Source organism: Sitophilus oryzae, unplaced genomic scaffold (assembly GCF_002938485.1).
Source record: "Sitophilus oryzae breed Bouriz unplaced genomic scaffold, Soryzae_2.0 scaffold_312_pilon_pilon, whole genome shotgun sequence".
In the NCBI taxonomy this organism is placed as follows: domain Eukaryota; kingdom Metazoa; phylum Arthropoda; class Insecta; order Coleoptera; family Curculionidae; genus Sitophilus; species Sitophilus oryzae.
Window position 1 is genome coordinate 1 of NW_022146877.1, and position 19633 is coordinate 19633.

Below are 19633 nucleotides of genomic sequence, written 5' to 3' on the forward strand. Positions count from 1 at the left end.
GTTATTATCTAGATGATTATTATTATCGTTATTATCACTAGATTCTTAATCTAAAAATGTTTTTTGTCCTGACATGTAATGCTTTACATTTTATTTTTTAATTTCAAATCGGTGAGTTTTATCAAAAAAACACAAGAGATAAAAAAGTTTCTAAACAAACTAAGCTATCCAAATTAATTTCTCTGCATGTGTTTGATAAGATTTTTCTTTAAATTTTGTTAACAAGAATGATAGGGGTAGTTTATTTCAACCCCTTCCACTCATTTTAAAAAAGTGAAAAAATTACCAGAAAGTGTGTTTCCATAACAGTAATGCTTCCATAAAATTTCATTAGTCTATCTCTTTTTGTTTTCAAGATAAAAAATAAAAACATTATTTTTCCGCCATCTTTGTACAGCGATATCTCCCTAATGGTTGACTTTTGACCCAAGGTTTATAAAGCAAACTACCCTTTATTTTGAACAAGGAATCACCCCCTAAAGTTTTTCGCATTTGTTTTGAAACACCCTGTATAAAAGATTACTTTATATATGCGTTCTAGAAGGCGTTAGGAGTACAAATGTACAAAATTTTTCTTGCGGAAATGCGTCATTTTCATTTTTCGGACTTTAGTATAGCCGAAATCTGTTACATCAAAACTAGTCTTCGGGGTGTATTTTAGACATTTTTCTAAACATAAAAACACAAAAATGTGTCTGCGGAAATTTTTTATTTTTATTTTACATAAAAAAATGCTTTGACTTTAGAATAACCGAAATTAGTTACATGAAAAATGAACTTATATTTGTTTTATACGAGCCTTTACGAGCAAAGAAATACAAAAAAATTCCTGCAGAAATGTGTCAATGTCATTTTGTGCATTTTGTTTTTCATACATTTTTCAGTTTAGAAGCTTACGGGGTCCGGGAGCGAATAGGGGTGCTGGGTGGGGTAAAATGTCTTCAGAATGTTGCACTTATTCTTGTTTTTATAAAAGCTTTACGTAAATAGGGCTGATTCAAAACAAAAAATCATTGGATCGTGCAGTTTTCTTTTATATTTTAATAATTAACTGTGATTTTGCAAAAATATTAGTATGGTTAGCATTTGGATTGCTTTGGTTAGCTTTTCTTTGTGGAGGGTGTTAAGCTGTGGTTTTTATATTTTAATAATTAACTGTGATTTTTAAAAATATTATTAGATTGGTTAGCATTTTAGACACTTTTAAATGATTTTGTTTCGTTCAAAAGTGATAAAAAGATAATTTTTTATGTATTTATGTTTACAAAAATGGAAAATGAAAATCAAGCATTTCCGCAGGAAATTTTTTATTTTCCTGAGTTTGTAAACGCTTCTAAAAGGCAAAAATATATTTATTTTTTATATAACTGATTTCTGCTATTCTAAAGTCTATTAAATTTCCTCAGAAAATGGATACAGTTTATTTCCGCAGGAAAATTTTTATTTTCCTCAATTCGTGAATGCTTCTAAAAGGCAAAAATATATTTATTTTTTATGTAACTGATTTCAGCTATTCTAAAGTCTTTTTAAAGACAAAAATGTATTTTTTTTTCTAATAACTGATTTCAGCTAAACGAAAGTTGACCCGTTAATTTTCAAACCAATTGAAACTTGAAATTTTTTGAAAAAAATATTGTTTTTTAATTTTTAGTTAAGACACATAATATTTTGTTAATATAGCAATATATGTAGGTAGTAGATTAAATTTACAAGATCTAATTTACAGAAAAGATCTTAGTGTTCTCAAAATTTAAGAGAAAAATATTTTCTATTTTCAAAGTAAAATAACTCTGTTATTTTGGACTTATTTGAAAAACGGTAATGAGAACATAGAAAATATGTTTCTTTTATCGAGATCTACCATCAGCTCTGAAAATATTTGCACTTCTTTAAGACTCGTTCTGTATATATTTTTTTAAATTTTAAAGTCAGAGAAAGTTGGATTCTAAAACTGTCAATATTCCATGGGTATAGTGATTAATGAAGTCTAAATTATAAAAAAATGCAAATTTGAAGAGACAGGTAAAAAATGGTATAAAACAATTTTATAGACCATTAAATTATGCATTTAATTCTCGTAAGATATACAGGGTGTTCCATTTAAATTAAACAAATTATTGCCATTTAAAGCTAGTAATCACTTAATATAAATTTTTAGACACTCTGTATGAGGTAGTATTTTGTTTATTATTGCAACACAATATATGATCAATAAATAAACTACTGTAAATATTTAGTATTGAAAACTTTGATACCCTTGGAGAAATGAAGCCTTAAAATTTATACTGCAATTTCATAAAATTGAAAATATTTCAAAAACGGTTTAAATGTGATATACCCTAATCAAATTTACCATTACTTCAATCGTAGAATCTAAAAATAGTATAATATACCGGGTGTTCCATTTAAAAACCAAGCAAAACTATAATATTTTTTACTTATTTGGGACACTCTGTATCTTGTTAAAATTATTTTTAAATTGTAGCTCTAATAATAGTCCTTCAACGAACCCAAAACTCGTTTAAAAAAAATCGTTTAGCTACAATACTCCGTGTAGTATGTGGCGAACAACCCTGTATGCAATTTAAATACTTTTTTCTTTTTATTTATATAATTACAATCAGTTCTCTAAATACAAGAAATTATAAAACTATATAATTTCAATATTAATTTAATAATGTTACATATAAAATAAATTTTACTTAAAATAATTTGATATAAAGTAAAGAATATTAATTTGTGGTAAAGAGTATCGAACAAAAGTCAGAAAAACTTAATTTAACTTCAAATGGGCCATGATGAGTGCGAGAAGAAGACCAAGAGACCAAGTTTTGATACCGGTCGCTTTGCTTCCCAGAGGGCGTTGCAGAGTGTGAGTATTGCAGTTGTCCGAACTGCATTGGGTACAGTTAAATTGGCTTCCAGTTGTCCTTGCTGGTACAAGACTACCGCGAATTCTTTCGCACAGGTATGGCTCAGGTAGATCACTCGTTTGGCATGTTCTTATGGTGAAAGCTTCATTACCTAAAAGATATATTAAGCCATATTAATCAGGGTTGAAAAAAAAAACGTTTTTTATGGTTTAAAAGAGTCTTTATTGTTTTAAACACGATTGTAACTCGGTAAGTGTCGGGATTGTTTAATAGATATTTACGATACAAGTGAGTTAACAGCATCATTAAGATACACGTGTAAAAGTTGCGCGAGTGCGTAGCACGAGTTGTGTAACCACACAAGTATCTTAATGAAGTTAACTCGCGTGCATTGTACAATATTTTATCTACGTCTAACTATAAAAACATACATTGAATTTTAAAAACTATTGTACTTAACTATACCGGGTGTTGCATCGTCGGACGGGACATAGGAAATCCCATGTAAATTTTAATGAGGTCAATTATTGGCTTCCCTAATTATTTTAAAGAATAATTCTATTTAAGTTTAATGAAGAGCACTAAAACCCACATTCAAAAGATATATATAACATTAGATATTTTTGATTAGGTCGTTTACGAGTTATCGCTGATTTCTTTTTAAATATTTCTCCTTTCTTATGACCCTGTATTTACTTATGACAAACAAAAAAGATAACTGTCAAATGAAGTTGTCATTTCAGAAATTTACCTATTTAGTGCTTTATTATTATTGAAAACTCATTCCTACATCGGAAATCTTAAAAATGTATTTATAATTACAAATTAATATGAATTAAAGTAAAATAATCAATTACAAGGTTAATTATAGTATTATTACAATATTCAATAACTTATTAATTTAGGTACTATTAAATTGTTAGAACTTTAGGATTTAAGATGTTCAAATATTCCTCCATCAACTGCTAGACAATAACCCAGGCGATCATAAAATTCTCTTCTTACATTCGCTAGTTGGTAAACTGAAATTCTATTGCATTCGGCAGAAATAGTATTTTTTAACTCGTCTAGATTTGGGTATTTTTTATCCTTGTATATCCTATTTTTAAAATGGCCCCAGAGAAAGAAATCATTTGGCGAAATATCAGCGGAGGATTGTCTCACAATGTACCGTTTGTGTCCAGGAAGGGTTCATATTTTCATAGATGTCGATTTTCGAAAGAAATCGGTACATTTATTTTATTTCGTATATTTTTCATTTTATTGATTTTATGGAAAGCACTGTTCATTAAAATGTTGTATTCTATGTTATAGGGCTTGTTTCTCTCTACGATTTCCTCTCTCACAATTTACCGATTGTGTCCAGGAAGGGTTCATAGTTTCATAGATGTCGATTTTCGAAAGAAATCAGAACATGTATATTATTTCGTATATTTTTCATTTTATTGATTTTATGGAAAGCACTCTGTTCATTAAAATGTTGTATCCTTTGTTATAGGGCTTGTTTCTCTCTACAATTTCCTGTCTCACAATGTACCGTTTGTGTCCAGGAAGGGTTCATAGTTTCATAGATGAACCCTGTTTGAAAAACGTTAAATTAAATATCATATTTAAAATACAGTTGTCCTTTTTGTACATGACTACAATACAACTAAAAAAACTAATTTTTTGGACCTGGTCGTCAGTGTGTTCGTGCCCTTACTAGATATTTCGAAAATTCGAAAAAATTTTGGCTAGTTTAAAAATTGTCCCAATTTCATTATAATCTATTTTACACAAAAAGTTTTCAGATAAAAGTTGTAGATAATCACATCCTTAATGAGATTGTGTCCTCCGTTTTTTTTTATAAAGCTTGTCATTTTTGACATATGACACAAACATTTTTTTTTAAATGGAAAAATGGAAGTTGGCCATGACTTCATAAAAAGCGCCATTTCTTAAGCTTTTCAGCGATATAAGCTATATGTTTTTTTTTTTCGAAAAATTACTGAGTTATAGCCAATTCTTATGTTTTTTTACTAATTTCGCTTAGTTAGCATGATTACATTTAACGAGTTGTTTATAGAAACACATACCTTCAAAAACTGTTGCAGTAATGCACTGGTGATAGACTCCATCAATCATAGTAGATATCCCTGGATTGATCTTCTTTTCTATCGCTCTCAGTTTGGCTTCATTTTCCGTTTCAACATTGTTGGTACTTCTGATAAAAGAAAAGTAAATGAAATATCATTCATATTTTAAATAAATTCTACTATTCAGAATATTAAAGAAGTGAATATCAAAGAGCTTCTGCTAGTTGATTCAAAATGGCGACAAGAGCGTAAAGCCGTACTTCAAACTGCTAAAATTTTGGCAATATAATTGACAGATCAAAGAAGAATATCTATAGGTCAGAAAATGTATTAGCTACAGATCTACTGACTAATAATTTGACACCTAAGCTATAGTTAGAAGATCCTAGAGATTGGATGCAAATTAATTTAATTTAAATTAATTTTTTTTTTGTGAGAAAAAATGGACCCAAAATAAAAAAAACAAGTACATTAATGCGTAACGCCATTTGTACTATAATAAGATATAAACGCACTTTTGCTACCATTACATGCTTGGAAAGCTTCAGGATTAACTTGGAGAAGCTTGATGTTGCTTCACGATTAGTATATTAGTAATGTATGTTCAAAAATGGAAAAGGTAAAATTTCATGGTTTGAAATTTGATAAAACATTAACATTCCTCGTATAATTGTCCATATAAAATGACAATCTTCATTTCTAAGCCAATTCTGAGACCGTTTTTTTTTATCATATGGTTTGTTTTGCATTTACCAGCTTGAAAATACCTGAATACTCTGAATACAACCCAAGCGGCATTTGGACGTCGTGACAACGTCGTGTCATGCGAACAATCGTCGGGGCGCAACGTTGGCACAACCTCGTGCCAACCTACTGCACTAGTTTGGAGAATAATTTTTGGGTCGAAACGACGTTGGGTACCTACGTTGACTAGCAGCCTAATTTAGTACAAACTGCAACGTTGTTTAAAATCCTAATTCACAGAAATACAAAACTATAATAATATGGCGTCTAAGTCGCGTTTTCTCCTAAATTGGGATAATTATAGTAAAAATATTATTTTTATGATTTAGTTAGAGACATATGCCAGATGGCAGTAAAGGAAAACAAAACAAAAGTATTTAAGTGTGGAGGATGTTTGAAGATCATAATTATTGAAACACTTTAACCACAACTCTGTAACTCGTTACCCAAGGCAAAAAAGTTAAACGCAAACAACTTTACTGATAAATGTATTGTTTCTACTTTGAAAAATACTAATGGGCCTTAAAATTAAAGAAGTTTTAAAAAATTTCTTGAATTTTTTTTTAATATAAAAATGAGAATAATTTATTCGCAGTCGAAAAAAAAAAAAGTTTCCGCGTGTTTTTAGGGTCAAATATTTCAAGTTAATGTATTCAAAAAGCAGGAATTGCTATTTTAGGAACGAAACATTTTCTTATACAACAACATAGCGGCTTTCACTTTGTTGTTTTGGAGATTAAGATGGCGTAGTTCGAGTAGTCGCATACTGGACTAATAAAGTCGCAGTTCAGCCTTAACAGGTAGTATACTAGTCGCAAGATTGCCTAATTTAGTCATCCTAGAGTCTAGCTTGTGCCGCCCCTTATAGGTATTCTAAATAAACGAGGGAGTGGATAAAGTATCGGTAATATGTCGATGTATATTTAAGTTTAGTTTTACATGTGCCTTTCTTACGTCCCATTTTAATTAAGTTTTTTGTATAAAAACAAAAACAGCACTGAACTGTCTAACTGAACAGAACAATGAAGTGAAAATTTAAGATTTAAGGTTATGGTTCAATACAGTTGCAAAAAGGTAGTGGCTCGACGTCCTACCAACGTAAGAATAAGGAAATCTAAACAACGTTGGAATTAGTAAAACAGACGACGTTTGCATAACGTTGGAATAAGTCCTGAAAGTGACGTCGGAAAACTCTTTATTGCCCGACATTGTAACTACGTTGTCCGATCACCTAAAGATCATTTAACAAAAAAGGGTAAAAGACAACGTTTATTCGACGTCGCAAAAGCGTTTACTTTGTTGTAGTACTAGTTCAACGTCGGCACAACGTTACAACAACGTTTACATTTATTTTAATACCCAAGGTACGGAGTTAACTATTTTTTGTAACTAATCCAACGTTGTGTTTAGTAAACATGTGGTCGCAAGTCGAGAAAATGCTATTTGGGAAGTTTTTTTTCCATAACAAGGGGCTGGTCCTCTGCCGGAAACTACTGTGACCTGTGAAGCCTATTGTGTTTGTCCCCTTTTATCTGCACCCATTCTCCTATCCCTGTGCCCTGCACTAATTTATGCAGGTCATTGATAGGATGGGAGCATAGTTCCTCCGGTTCGAGCCTAGCTTTCCCAAATAAACAATGTCGCTTGCGATCCAGAGCCTCACAGTGACATATTATGGGCTCCGCTGTTTCAGGATCTTTATCGCAGAGTCTGCAGCAAAGACTTCCTTAATACAGGTTGAGCTTGTTCAGGTAACACTTGACTAGCAGTTCTTTTGCGGTTTTAGAGCTAAATCCTTGGATGAAAGCTTTGCTGTGCCTGTGTTCCTGTCTATTTCTCCAGTAGACATTCTGCTTTTCCCTGATCCAGAGTTTTAGAGTGCACTACGGGCCATACACTTGGGTATTCCCAGTACTGGCTGTGGACCAAGATAGCTACCTCATCGGCTTTTTCGTTGCCTTGGATGCCGCTGAATACAAGCTTAGGCATTTGTGTAGTCTCGGGGCTTTGTGGAAGCTTGCCGAAGCTTGGCAAGTTTGTAAAGGTAGCATTATATGAAGTCCGTCATCAAGCTAGAGTCAAAGTACTTACAGTAAGGTACCACAGCCTGCAACTCTGATGTTCGCTTGAAAATCCGGATGACTGGCATTGTTACAGTACGTATTTCCGAAGCATCTGTGACATGTTATTACTTGGGATAAAACTAAAACAAATTAACATTTTAGTGTATTAAAGTAATATTAACAAATATACAAGGTAAGTCTTAAATAAGTGCAAATATTTTAGGGGTGGTATATTTCGATCCCAGGTGAGATTTTTTTGCGAAAAAATTTTTTATTTAGATACTTTAAGCTTCAAAATTTTTAGTAGCAGAGCTTGCCGTCGAACATTGTTCTTTTTAGAACCTCTTTTAGTGCGAAGTGTACAGGGTGGGTCAAATTCGACGCTTTTAAATGGAAACACCCTTTTCTACAGGAGGTAGACAAAAACTAATATCGGTGTCTGGAGCTCAATTTTTGTCAAAAATATGATGGTGAAAACCGCATATCGATATCTGTTACCGTTTCGGAGTTACGGGGTGTTTTTCAAAAATATGCATTTTTAACAAATCGCTGTAACTTTTTTGCTATGGAAAATTTTGTATTTTTATGAAAACATTTCCAAAGCACCTTTTTACGTGGAATTTAATGGTTTAAGTATAATTTTTTTTTAAATTAATAATTTAAGAATTATCAACAGAAAATTTGAATTTTTATATGGGACACCCTGTATATTTTTAATTTATTGAAAATAATTTAAAATTACCTTTCCAAAAATAAAACACACTTGATGTTTTGCTCGATTCCTCTTCGAGATATAGAGTATATAAAAATTCGCCCGCTTTAAATAAGAAGGCTTTAAACGGCACCGGCTGTAATGCCAAAAAAAATCTAGCTGTGAGCATCAATTAAAACGAAAATAATATTTGCTATGAGAGATGCAGAATTTTATAACAATTTAAAATATATTTAACCAACCAACACATTTAAACTATATCTATTAACAATAAAAATAAATAGCAAACCAAGACATCAGATTTTGCTACAGGTGTTCAACATATCAACCCTCTTCTGTTATGGACAGACGGGACAGTTTTTGAAAATTTCTCGCGGAATTCATTAACTCAGTGGGGGGGAAAGATACCCTCTCATAATTGCTAAGTATTTTTAATTCTTGTCTAGATTATACGGAAGAATAAGGAACCTTTATTCTTCCGCAAATATATCCATAGGATTAGATCCATGGGCACTAAGTTAGGAGACCTCGACGGCCAATGGCTGGGATCTTGGTTAGCTATCCAATTGTTCTTGAAATTGGCTGCAAAAATTTGCTGGTAAATTCAGCTTTCAGAGGCGGTGCTCTTGTCTTGCTGGAAAAATATGTTTTCGAGTTCCATTAAGGGCATATAATAAGGGGTACAAAGCCTACTAGTTAAAAGTGGCGAACTTTTAAAAATTCTGTATTTCGAAAGGGATTATAACAAAATATCAAGTGTGCTATATTTCTGGAAAGGCAATTTTAAAATATTTTCAGTTAATTAAATATATAGAGGGTGTCCCAAATAAAAAAGCATTTTTTCTGTTGATAACTCTTAAATTATTAATTTTAAAATAATTATACTTAAACCATTAAATTCTACGTAAAAAGGTGCTTTGGAAATGTTTTCATAGAAATACAAAATTTTCCATAGCAAAAAAGTTACAGCGATTTGTTAAAAATGCACGTTTTTGAAACAGTAACAGATATTGATGTGCGGTTTTCACCATCATGTTTTTGATGAAAATTGAGCTGCAGACACCGATATTAGTTTTCGTCTATCTCCTATAGAAAAGGGTGTTTCCATTTAAAAGCGTCGAATTTGACCCACCCTGTACAAGATAACTTAATAGCCGTAAAAAACTCATCGCAACTTTACTAGAATATGTTGAACGGGAAAGCGGTAGTAATGGCTCTTTATGTCCTTTAAGTGATGTTAAGTTTTTTTGATGTTAATAATAACTGTTTATATATTTATAATTAATTTAATTTTTTTTCCTAAAATATTTTGATTAAAAGAAAATATGTAAAAGTGGACAACACTGTGCCTGTCAAGCTTAATCACGTGACTAAAAGTTTATTTGATATGAACTGTAGGTAAGTATTGTTACAGATTTCCTTGCAAAAATTATCCTAAGTTGGCAGGCTGGTTATAAATAGGCTGTGATAGCAGCATAGTAGAATTTACAAAAATATTTCAAGACCTGAACTGAAAAAGCACTGTCTCAACTATTATTTTATCAGCAGTTAAATTACTTATAAATTTATTATAATCTATATGTAGATTAAGAACATTCAGAACAAGTACACTTACCAATGGATGGGGCAAATAAATATAATAAGTCCAAAAATCCACTTCATCTTCGTAATTACTGTATGTCCGACTTCTAATAGACAAAAGACCGAAGTGAAGACGCGAAAATAATTTAATTTTCCTTAATAGAAAAGATACTGGCAACAGATAAGTACTAAAACCAATATTTTTTTTTTAAAGTAACCATAGTATTAAGGGAAATAGACAAGTCATACAGTTTTGGTTGATTTCACTCAAATTATTTAAACAAATAAATATACTTTTTTCTACTTTGACATGTCAAAAGTAATAGGGTAGATTAACTATTACGTTCATATCTTCGCATCTAAACACTATATCAATAAAAGAAAAAGATGGATTTTATTGTAGTAATTAAAAGAGTTTATATTATTTAAATATAATTTGAGATAGATGATATACAGGGTGGCGCACCTCATTCGCCCCGGTTGATTATACGAAAACTGGGAAGGCAATGTGCATAATTTAAAATTATTTTCAAATGTACATGGTATATCAGAACTAAGATCCATACCAAAGTTACACCCGGTATTTTATTTAAAATAAGGCATTTATTATAAGGGTTTAATATGTTTAAAAGCTTTGGTTTTTAAGATATTTAAAGATATTTAAATATGCATACTACTATAATAAAAAAGTTTGTCAACACCTTGTACATTCCTTTTCAGAATTAATTCTTTTGTTGACTTTCAAGCCAGAGAAATAAACTTTACTAAAAAATTGATTGCTTCCTTAAATGTATACAGGGGTATCAAAAATTGCTGGTCCATTTTATATATTTATTTTACATAAAAACTTCGTTATTTCAAATACAACACTATGTATTTTTTTAAATAAATCGAAGTATATTTAAAAGCTCTTTCAAACTATATTAGGGTTTTCTACAGCTATCTGGCTCAGATTTTGAACAAAAAGCGATTTTCCAATAAAATTGTAATCAAGATGGCTGGGGTCGTCATGGCAATTTTCTAGTGACACTTAGTGGCTATTTTCTTAAAAAAAAAATCATAAACCGGACAAGTCTATGTGCCCAATTGTTTCGGCTGTGGGTTCTCCGACTTATAATTTGGCAAAATGGTTATCAAAGGAGTTTGAAGATTTACCTGATCATGAACCATCTTTCTCAGTTAAAAATAATATTGAATTCGTTAACAAATTAAAAGGTATAACATTGCATGAAGGTGAAATTTTGGTCTCCTTTGATGTATCTTCGTTGTTCTCAAGTGTTCCAATTCCACATACTTTATGCTACTTGAGGGAATTACTGAACGCAAATGGTCTTGACAACAAAACTGTGATTGAATATATTGAGCTTACATCGTTATGTATGAAACAAAATTGTTTTCAATTTAATAACTTTTTTGAACAGCGGGAAGGTACAGCAATGGGTAATCCATTGTCTCCATTTTGGCTAATTTATTCATGAGCAGGTTTGAAGTGGAGGCTAGGAATCGGTTTGAGTATTTTCCAAGAGTGGTTTAGGTATGTGGATGATATTTTGCTGTTTTTGACACACATTCAGACACCATAGATAATCTTATTTCTAAAGTTAAATAATCGTTTTTCCTTCCATTAAATTTACGCATGAAATTGAGAACAACGACAGATTACCATTTCTAGATATTGGATTATTAGAAATACTAATAGTTACCTGGAATTTGATATCTATAGGAAAAATACGACCACACACAGATATATTCCTGGCAAGATCCTCATAGTGTTGAACATAAAATAGCTAGTTTAAATTTCTTAGTTCATAGATTACGTAGTTTCCCACTTTCCAACGGAAGATATGAAATAGAAAAGTTATATTAGGAATGTAGCTGAGTGTAATGGATATTCTCCTTCACTAGTTCATAAATTAATTAGAAAACATTGTAGGTATAGGTTAATGATTTCTGAAATTCGACTTTTTGAAGTGGAGAAAGATACGTCTAAATATTTTTCGATACCGTTTGATAGAGACTTTTCCCGTGGTCTAAAAGGAATTTTTCAGAATGTCAATTATAAACTTGTGTTGTGTATAGTGCTAATAATAAATTACAGCAATTATTAGGTAGTAAAAGGATAAAACACCTCCACTGGAAAGATAGGGTATTTATGAAATTTCTTGTAAATATTGTAATCAGAAATATGTTGGGCAAACTAGAAGATCAATATTAACTAGATTTAAAAAGAACATTTAAGCTCAGATAAGATATGGTAAACCGGATAAATCTTGCGTTGCCGAACATATTGTTGATAATGACCATTGTATAGATCTTAATAATTTAAAATTAATTAAACAAGTCTCAAATTACAGGCAATTAGATGCATATGAAAGCATCAGAATTAATAAATGTAAAGATAGTATGGTTGAGGAGACAACGGTCAATTCCTTCAAATTCTTTGTTCCTACTACTCTAGTGGCAAAAATCTAACTGTTACGCTCAGTGGGCTCTGACTCGGTTGACTAGATTTTGCCACGCCCAGTCGGTACCCACTGGGCGAGTATATAAGCGCTCAACTTGTAGATTGTACTTTAGTTTATAATCATCTGCTGACTAACATGGCTAGCAGGAAACGCGCGTCCAGTGTAAAGTAAAAGAGGGTTTTGGTGTATTGTGGTGATTTAGTGTTTTTATTTTACTAACAACAAAATAAAACACTAAATCCTACAATCTAAAACTGCACACTGGACGCGCAGACATAACAAAAACAATCTAAAATTGGAGCGTTTATATACTCGCCAGTGGGCACCGAGTGGCGTGGCAAGATCTAGCAACCGAGTCAGAGCCCACCGAGCGTAACGGATGGGTACCGTGGTAGAACAAAGGCACGAAGTGGACAAGATATCGCCTTGTTTACGTCATACATATGTCAAAATTGCTTTTTATTCGTTATAGCAGATAACAGTTGAGGGTTGGAACCTTTGGTGTTACACAGCAAAATAAAACACTAAATCACCACAATACACCAAAACACTTTTACTTTTACACTGGACGCGCGTTTCGCTAACCATGTTAGCATCATCAGCAGATGATTATAAACTAAAGTACAATCTACAAGTTGAGCGTTTATATACTCGCCCCGTTATTGCACATAATTTTTTAACCAATAACTCAATAATTATGCAATAAACAGATTTTTCTGTAAATATATGTACATGAACTGCAGAGATCATTCTTTAGAAATTCTGGAATAATAAGATTGTTTTATTTTATTGAACTTTGTATTTTTTTATGAGAAGGAGGGCAGTTTTTCCATTTTTCAAAATTTTAATTATTTATAAAATAATTATAAACTCGTATAAGTAACTGTTTGTCAGTGTTTTAATATGGGATTAGAACAATTAAATTTAAATTTCTTTATGGCTTAATCCCTTTATTATATAACATTCGAACAACTCAATTTTTGAAATAATTAAAAAAAAAAATTATTTATATCAAAATTTCCGAAAATTCAAGTAGAGTCCAGTTTAAGAAAACAATTTATTTTATCTTAATATCTTACAGAGATATAAAAATTACATCTAAAAAAAGCTTAAAGCTTCTCGTGTTATCTGATAGCAAAAATAAAGAATACTTAACAAATAATAAAAAGATTTTTTGCTAAGTGTCGTTATGAAATAGGTGTTATTAGAGAGGTTCGCTACAGGTCGATTAAAGATGATTTTAGGTTTTTGGATCGAATGTAGTTTTTCTGACAGTTCTTCGGCATCTCGAAGTACGCAGTCCCTCATGGTGGCCAGAACGTTCCTACCGGGCATTAGAGCTGTAAGATTAATAAACATTTATTTTTAATTTGCATTTGAAAATGTTACATTAAAAAATAATGGCGAATGCGCAAGAATACAGTTATCTTATAACATATTAATTAAAATACCTATTATAAATAAATGTATTACTTCATCCCGCTACAGAAAAAAAAAACTTTAAATGCTTCTTATGAGTGAAGACAATTTTTCTATGATTGTGAATAAAATAATTAATTATTAAATATTTCTTTCTTACTTTCATATTTAATAATGGCACATTTATCTTCTGTACAATTCTTCTGTTTTATCGAACTTAAAACACCGTTGTTACACTCTTTTGTGGTCTGATGACAGTGGTAACATAATATAGCTTCACCTGTAAATTGAATATCAAAAAATTATTAATATAAATATTAATATGTAAAAAAGAGTAAAGATGAAAAATGTTTTATTTATATGAGATTTGGGCCAAAAGAAATGCTTACAATTAGGAGAGCAATATTATTTTTATAGTTATGGTTGTCCTAGAAAAGCAAATCTTTATTGTTTGATCTTGTCGCAGAACAGTCTTGTTTGATTTATTGTTGTGTTATGTGGTTTAATTGTTGCTGACAACAAAAACTGTGTTTTGGTTATTTCTAATTATAATAAAAATTTACTAAACATGTGGAAAAATTACAGCATCAAAGAACAGTATGGGCACAGCTTTTTTCAGTATCAGCTGGTCATCTCTTGATGTAGTAAGGTTCCCAACCGTCCCGGTTTTGGCCAGGATTAACCAGGAATCAGAAATTTTGTCCCGGCGAAAGTTTTGCTAACAATAAGGACTGGAAACTAAAAAAAGTGTGTACTACACACATAATAAATTTAATGTCTAATATTTAATGTCTTGCTTCAATGATTTAAAAGCTTAAAATAATTGTCCCAGGAATCGTCGATGCTCAAGTTGGGAACCCTATGATGTAGAGAGTGTCTTTTGAGCACCAGTCCCGATGGTTATTTATAAACGAAGCTTTAATGGAGTTCAGAACCCGACTTAACAGAACTGAAGGTACGGGAGTATCAATTTATAGGTAGGTACCTTGTTATATATTCTTAAAGTTGGCCAACCGACTAGACAAAATGCGCTGCCAACTGGAGGACAAATCGTGAACATTTAGGGGCGGAGTCAAAATATCGATTATTTTCCTCAAGAGTAATGTAATAATATAGCCCGCGAATAATAGTGATCAACTGATTAAGAAATTTAAAAACGAAACTTTTTTTTATAATTTTATTGTAAATTGTGAATATTTTTTGCCTGTTATTTTAAGAATTCTAAACCGTATTAACAAAGAAATTATTATTTTTGATATGTTAATTTTATTATTTATAATAAGTTATGATAATGCTAATACTGTTAATTAATATTAAAAAGTTACATACTATTTTAATTTGATTTAATTTTTTTTTTTTTTTTTTTTTTTTTTTTTTTATTTATTATTTTATTCTAAATCCAGTGCTTTATGAATTTTACGATATTTTTTTTTAATATTTTTTAAAACGTTTTACATTTTTCATGCCAACTAATTGTAATGGTATTATTGGTATGAAAATTTGCCAAGAAAGAAAAGAATTATTGGCTATAACTGTAATTTTTCGAAAAAAACATATTATACCTATATCGCTGACAGGCTTAAAAAATGGCGCTTTTTATGAAGTCATGGCCAACTATGGTTTCCATTTAAAAAAACATAATGTTTGTGTCATATGTCAAAAATGACAGGCTTTAGAAAAAAAAAAGAAACACAAACTCATTAGGTATGTGTGATTATCTACAACTTTATCTGAAATACCATATGGTGAATTAAAACGGCGTCAGCGATGGCTATGAAAGCGATGGCTATGAAAAGAAAAAAAAATAATTTACATATAAAATGACAACGATCTTCATTTCATAGCCATCGTTGGCGCCGTTTTTATTCAATCATGCATTGCCCAGATTATAATGAAATTAGAGACAAGTTTTAAAATAGCCAAAATTCGTTCTTTTCGAAATATCTAGTAAACCTTGAACTTCTCCGAAAATCAGAAAGGCGCATATTTATGACCCCACAAAACTGCAATTCTTTTCCCATTAACCGACTCTCTATCTCCAGTAGTTTCGGGAATACCCATAAGAGAACATCATGCAGGAAACTCACCCTATAGTATTTAGAAACCTAACTATTGTTATTATTTGAATAGATTAATTTGATTAATAAGACTCGATTAATTTAATTTAAAATAAATTTGATCAGAGTTTTTTTCCGTATATTTTACTACCAAAAAACCAAAATTATATGATAACGCACTTTTCAACGAAGTTGAGGGAAGATATAGTGTATCTGTCACAATACTTAATAGAATTACTACAATTAGAAGAAAAACAAAAAGACAAAATACCCAAATACCTTCAACTTCACCTACTATAAATACAAAATAAACTAATCTAATCTCTTATAAAAACACTATACAACTACTTGTATTCTACACTGAAAAAATATCAAACTTACTAATTAATCAAACAAAAGAAAAAAATAACCAAATTATCCCTTCATCTACTACTTAACAACAAAATAATAAACTATAAAAACACTACTAAACTATTTCTGGTCTTCTACACTAAACATTATAATTAAACTTAATAAAATTAATCTAATTTTACACACTACTTTACTACAACCACTACAACTACAAAAGAAATAAGAACATTTTTTTTTTTAAAACCAAAAGAAACAGAACTTCGATACGTGCAACCAGTATAATAGATCAAACGGACAAAAGAATACTTAAAATACTTTAAAATGCATTCAGAAAGAAAAAATATCTCGAAAATTATCTAAACAAACATTTTTTCTTATCAGTGAAAAGAACATCGGCCTCGTCGGCTTTGCGAAATTTGTCGGGTATTTACAATGGTCGAATTGTATAATTACAAGCTTTTATAGCATATCTAATAGATAAAAAGTATCTGGTCGATTAGTAACCGTCCGACACATTGGCACAGTCCGAAAATTATCGATTTTTATTTTTCTCAGTTTTATTGGTCGCTTCAAAATTCAGAGTAACAAAAAATATTTTTCTGTAGTAAAAGACCGTGAAATACGCCCCGCCATCAGGTGCTTTACATCCATAAATGTCTTAGGTTGAGCTACTTTAAAAATTCATATACAAAGGGGTAGGTATATGAAGATTTCTAGGAAAATGATTGGCAAAAGTCGACAGGCTGGTAATGAATAGGTTGTTATATGGTCTAAATAAAAGATTCTAAAATAATTGAGGAGTTTGGGAAAATCATCAAAATGTAGGCGTAGTTTACACAGCATAATTTATGATCAGCGACACTTACATATATCTATTTTTAAGTGTGCCAAATGCATCTTTCAAAAATAAACATTATCTATATTTTACATAAATATAAAAGTAGAAAAAAAACGTATCATACCTATCTACATCAACTATAGATGAATGATTTGGATTTGATTAGATTATTGGTGAAGAAATTAATTATAAATTTATACCTGGTGCGTCTCAAAAAGTGGCTCACCCCTATTTTTTTTTTTTTTTTATTTTCAGATAAAAAAAACGAGATTTGGTATGTTAGTATATGACATAAGTAGGATTGATTGACATATTCAAATGTTCACCGGGAGTGACGATTATTCGATAGAAATGACACTCTGAATAGAATGACATATCATATGTCAACTTTTGACATATTCGCTCAAAACAAAATTGCATTTAAATTTCAATCCTAGAGAGTGCCATGGCTGTTTTATAAACACTAATTTTTTAATGAAGGAGGCCTTGGAAAATAGATTTGATCGCCTAATGTTTTTAGTGTGTCTTGTTCTGGTCGGTTCAAAGATGCCCAAAACGTATTTTAATCATATCTCAATTTTTTCAAATGGAACGAGGTGGCTCATTAGCATATTTTTAGGAAAAAAAATTTACAAATAATTTGATACCACACACTTGGTTGTTCGAGGTGTGAAATTTTCGTTATGAACCACATGTTATAATTTCAAATAAACCACCATATCGCAGAAAATATCAAAAGTTGACATATGATAATATTTATGTCATTCTATTCAAATTAATGCATTTCTATCGAATAAAGTAAAAAAAATACCGAGGGTGCCATTTAAAAATCAAAAGTAGAAATTTCCGGTGAAACAGGAAGTGACCGAAAACAGTTGAATACGTCAATCAATCCTAATTTATGTCGTATACTTTATCTCGTTTTTTTAAATTAAAAAAAGTTATAGAGGTGAGCCACTTTTGAGACGCACCCGGTATATAACACTGATGAAGGCTGTATTGAGGGCCGAAACGTTTGTCTATAGACTAAATAAAAATTTTTAAACAAGATAAAAACATAATTTCAGTGTTTTTGGAATCTAAATGTCTCAAGAAAATTAATTTAAGAATATATCGATACAAGGTTCAAGAACTAAAAATTTCCAAGGATACTTTTTGTTAAATATTAATTAAATTAATTTTGTTAAATATTAATATAATGTTTTTGTTAAATATTAAATATTATCAATAATTGTTTATTGTGATATTTTTTAAAACCACGATGGATATATGGAATTTGAAGATACTTGAAGTGATTGTAGTTTTTTTTAATTTACAGATACCATAGATACAATCGAAAAAAAAACGGCGTCAAAGACAGCTGAGGAATGAAAATCGATAATAAATATTGGCGAGGTCAAGCTTTATAGACGTCATTTACTTAGCCCGCACTCCCGCAATCTTCTTTATTTTATAATGGCGCTTGCTCTCAGCAGAAAGCCTTAAAAAGTTTGTAATTTATTTTTATATTGAGTAACAATTATTTTTAAGCAGTGTAGTTAAAATTAAAAAAACGTATTTTTTTGAAAATAGATTAATTTGTGAGTCTGCAAACGTTCTATCTTCCTATAATTAATGTTAATTTTTCACAAGTTTTATGTCAATTTTGAGTAAACGACATCTAGAGATTGACCTCGACAAAATTATTTTCGATTGTCATTCCCCAGCCGTCTTTGACGCCGTTTTTTCGAGCATAACCTGATTGTTTCCTTCAAATGTCTTCTTATTCCTATAAATATCGACTATTAAAAGTTTAAAAAAAATCACATAAATAAAAACTTAACACTTTTAACTTTACCTGCTGGAATATAACTGACAGTAGTTAAAACTATCAACACATAACTAAAAACGTCCATATTTCCCTTAAATAATACCCTTATTCAACACTTCAAACTCTTGTCCCACTTATATTTATAAGATTTCTTCTTCCACAACACTCAATCTCGACTTCATATTCCGTTTGTTCCTGTCCGACATGATGGAAACATCGCGCTCTAGTGCTGTCGATCCAGTAAAAATCAGCAATTCGCACGATGCCCGATTATTTTGGAACTCCACTCGGATTTTCCAGAGCATACAACAGCGATAAATCCACCGCACCGTCCGGAGATTGGAGTAGATTCCTTTTTGGTTTATTTGTTTGTATTTCTTGCGGGAGGGACATGGAGGGGACTTGGCAACGATGTCCTGCTTTCGCGCAGCGAGCGAGTCTTTGACTTGGGAGATATATTTTGACCTATTCAAAAGAACAATCTGTATAGATAGTTAAAACAAAAAAAAACAAGTGTAGTTAGCTCAAAAAACTGATAAAATCTTAAAAACTAATATAAAATGCGTTAAAAAAATTATAGTTGATTATTGATAATTTAGAGCAACAAAAAAATGTTGAAGGCAATACACCTACAGAGTTGTTCAC

The 19633-nt window shown here is 30.8% G+C and overlaps 1 protein-coding gene across 1 annotated transcript; it reads right to left on the reverse strand.

The window, feature by feature from the left end:
• Positions 1-2540: 2540 nt before the first annotated feature.
• Positions 2541-19332, reverse strand: LOC115884695. Its single transcript, XM_030903347.1, has 7 exons — positions 19016-19332; positions 14093-14212; positions 13670-13853; positions 10083-10123; positions 7784-7895; positions 4949-5076; positions 2541-3024 (listed from the first exon to the last, which is right to left on the reverse strand). The coding sequence occupies exons 1-7, from the start codon at positions 19071-19073 to the stop codon at positions 2774-2776; spliced, it is 894 nt and encodes a 297-aa protein (XP_030759207.1). The 5' UTR covers positions 19074-19332; the 3' UTR covers positions 2541-2773.
• Positions 19333-19633: the final 301 nt, after the last annotated feature.

Excerpts from the sequence above, each read along its gene's own strand:
- LOC115884695 (XM_030903347.1), bottom strand. The coding sequence starts at position 19,073 with ATGGACGTTTTTAGTTATGTGTTGATAGTTTTAACTACTGTCAGTTAT. Across the intron at positions 14,213-19,015 it reads TGTCAGTTATATTCCAGCAG|GTGAAGCTATATTATGTTAC; the intron begins GTAAAGTTAAAA and ends TTCAATTTACAG. Across the intron at positions 7,896-10,082 it reads TTTATTTGCCCCATCCATTG|TTTTATCCCAAGTAATAACA; the intron begins GTAAGTGTACTT and ends AATTTGTTTTAG.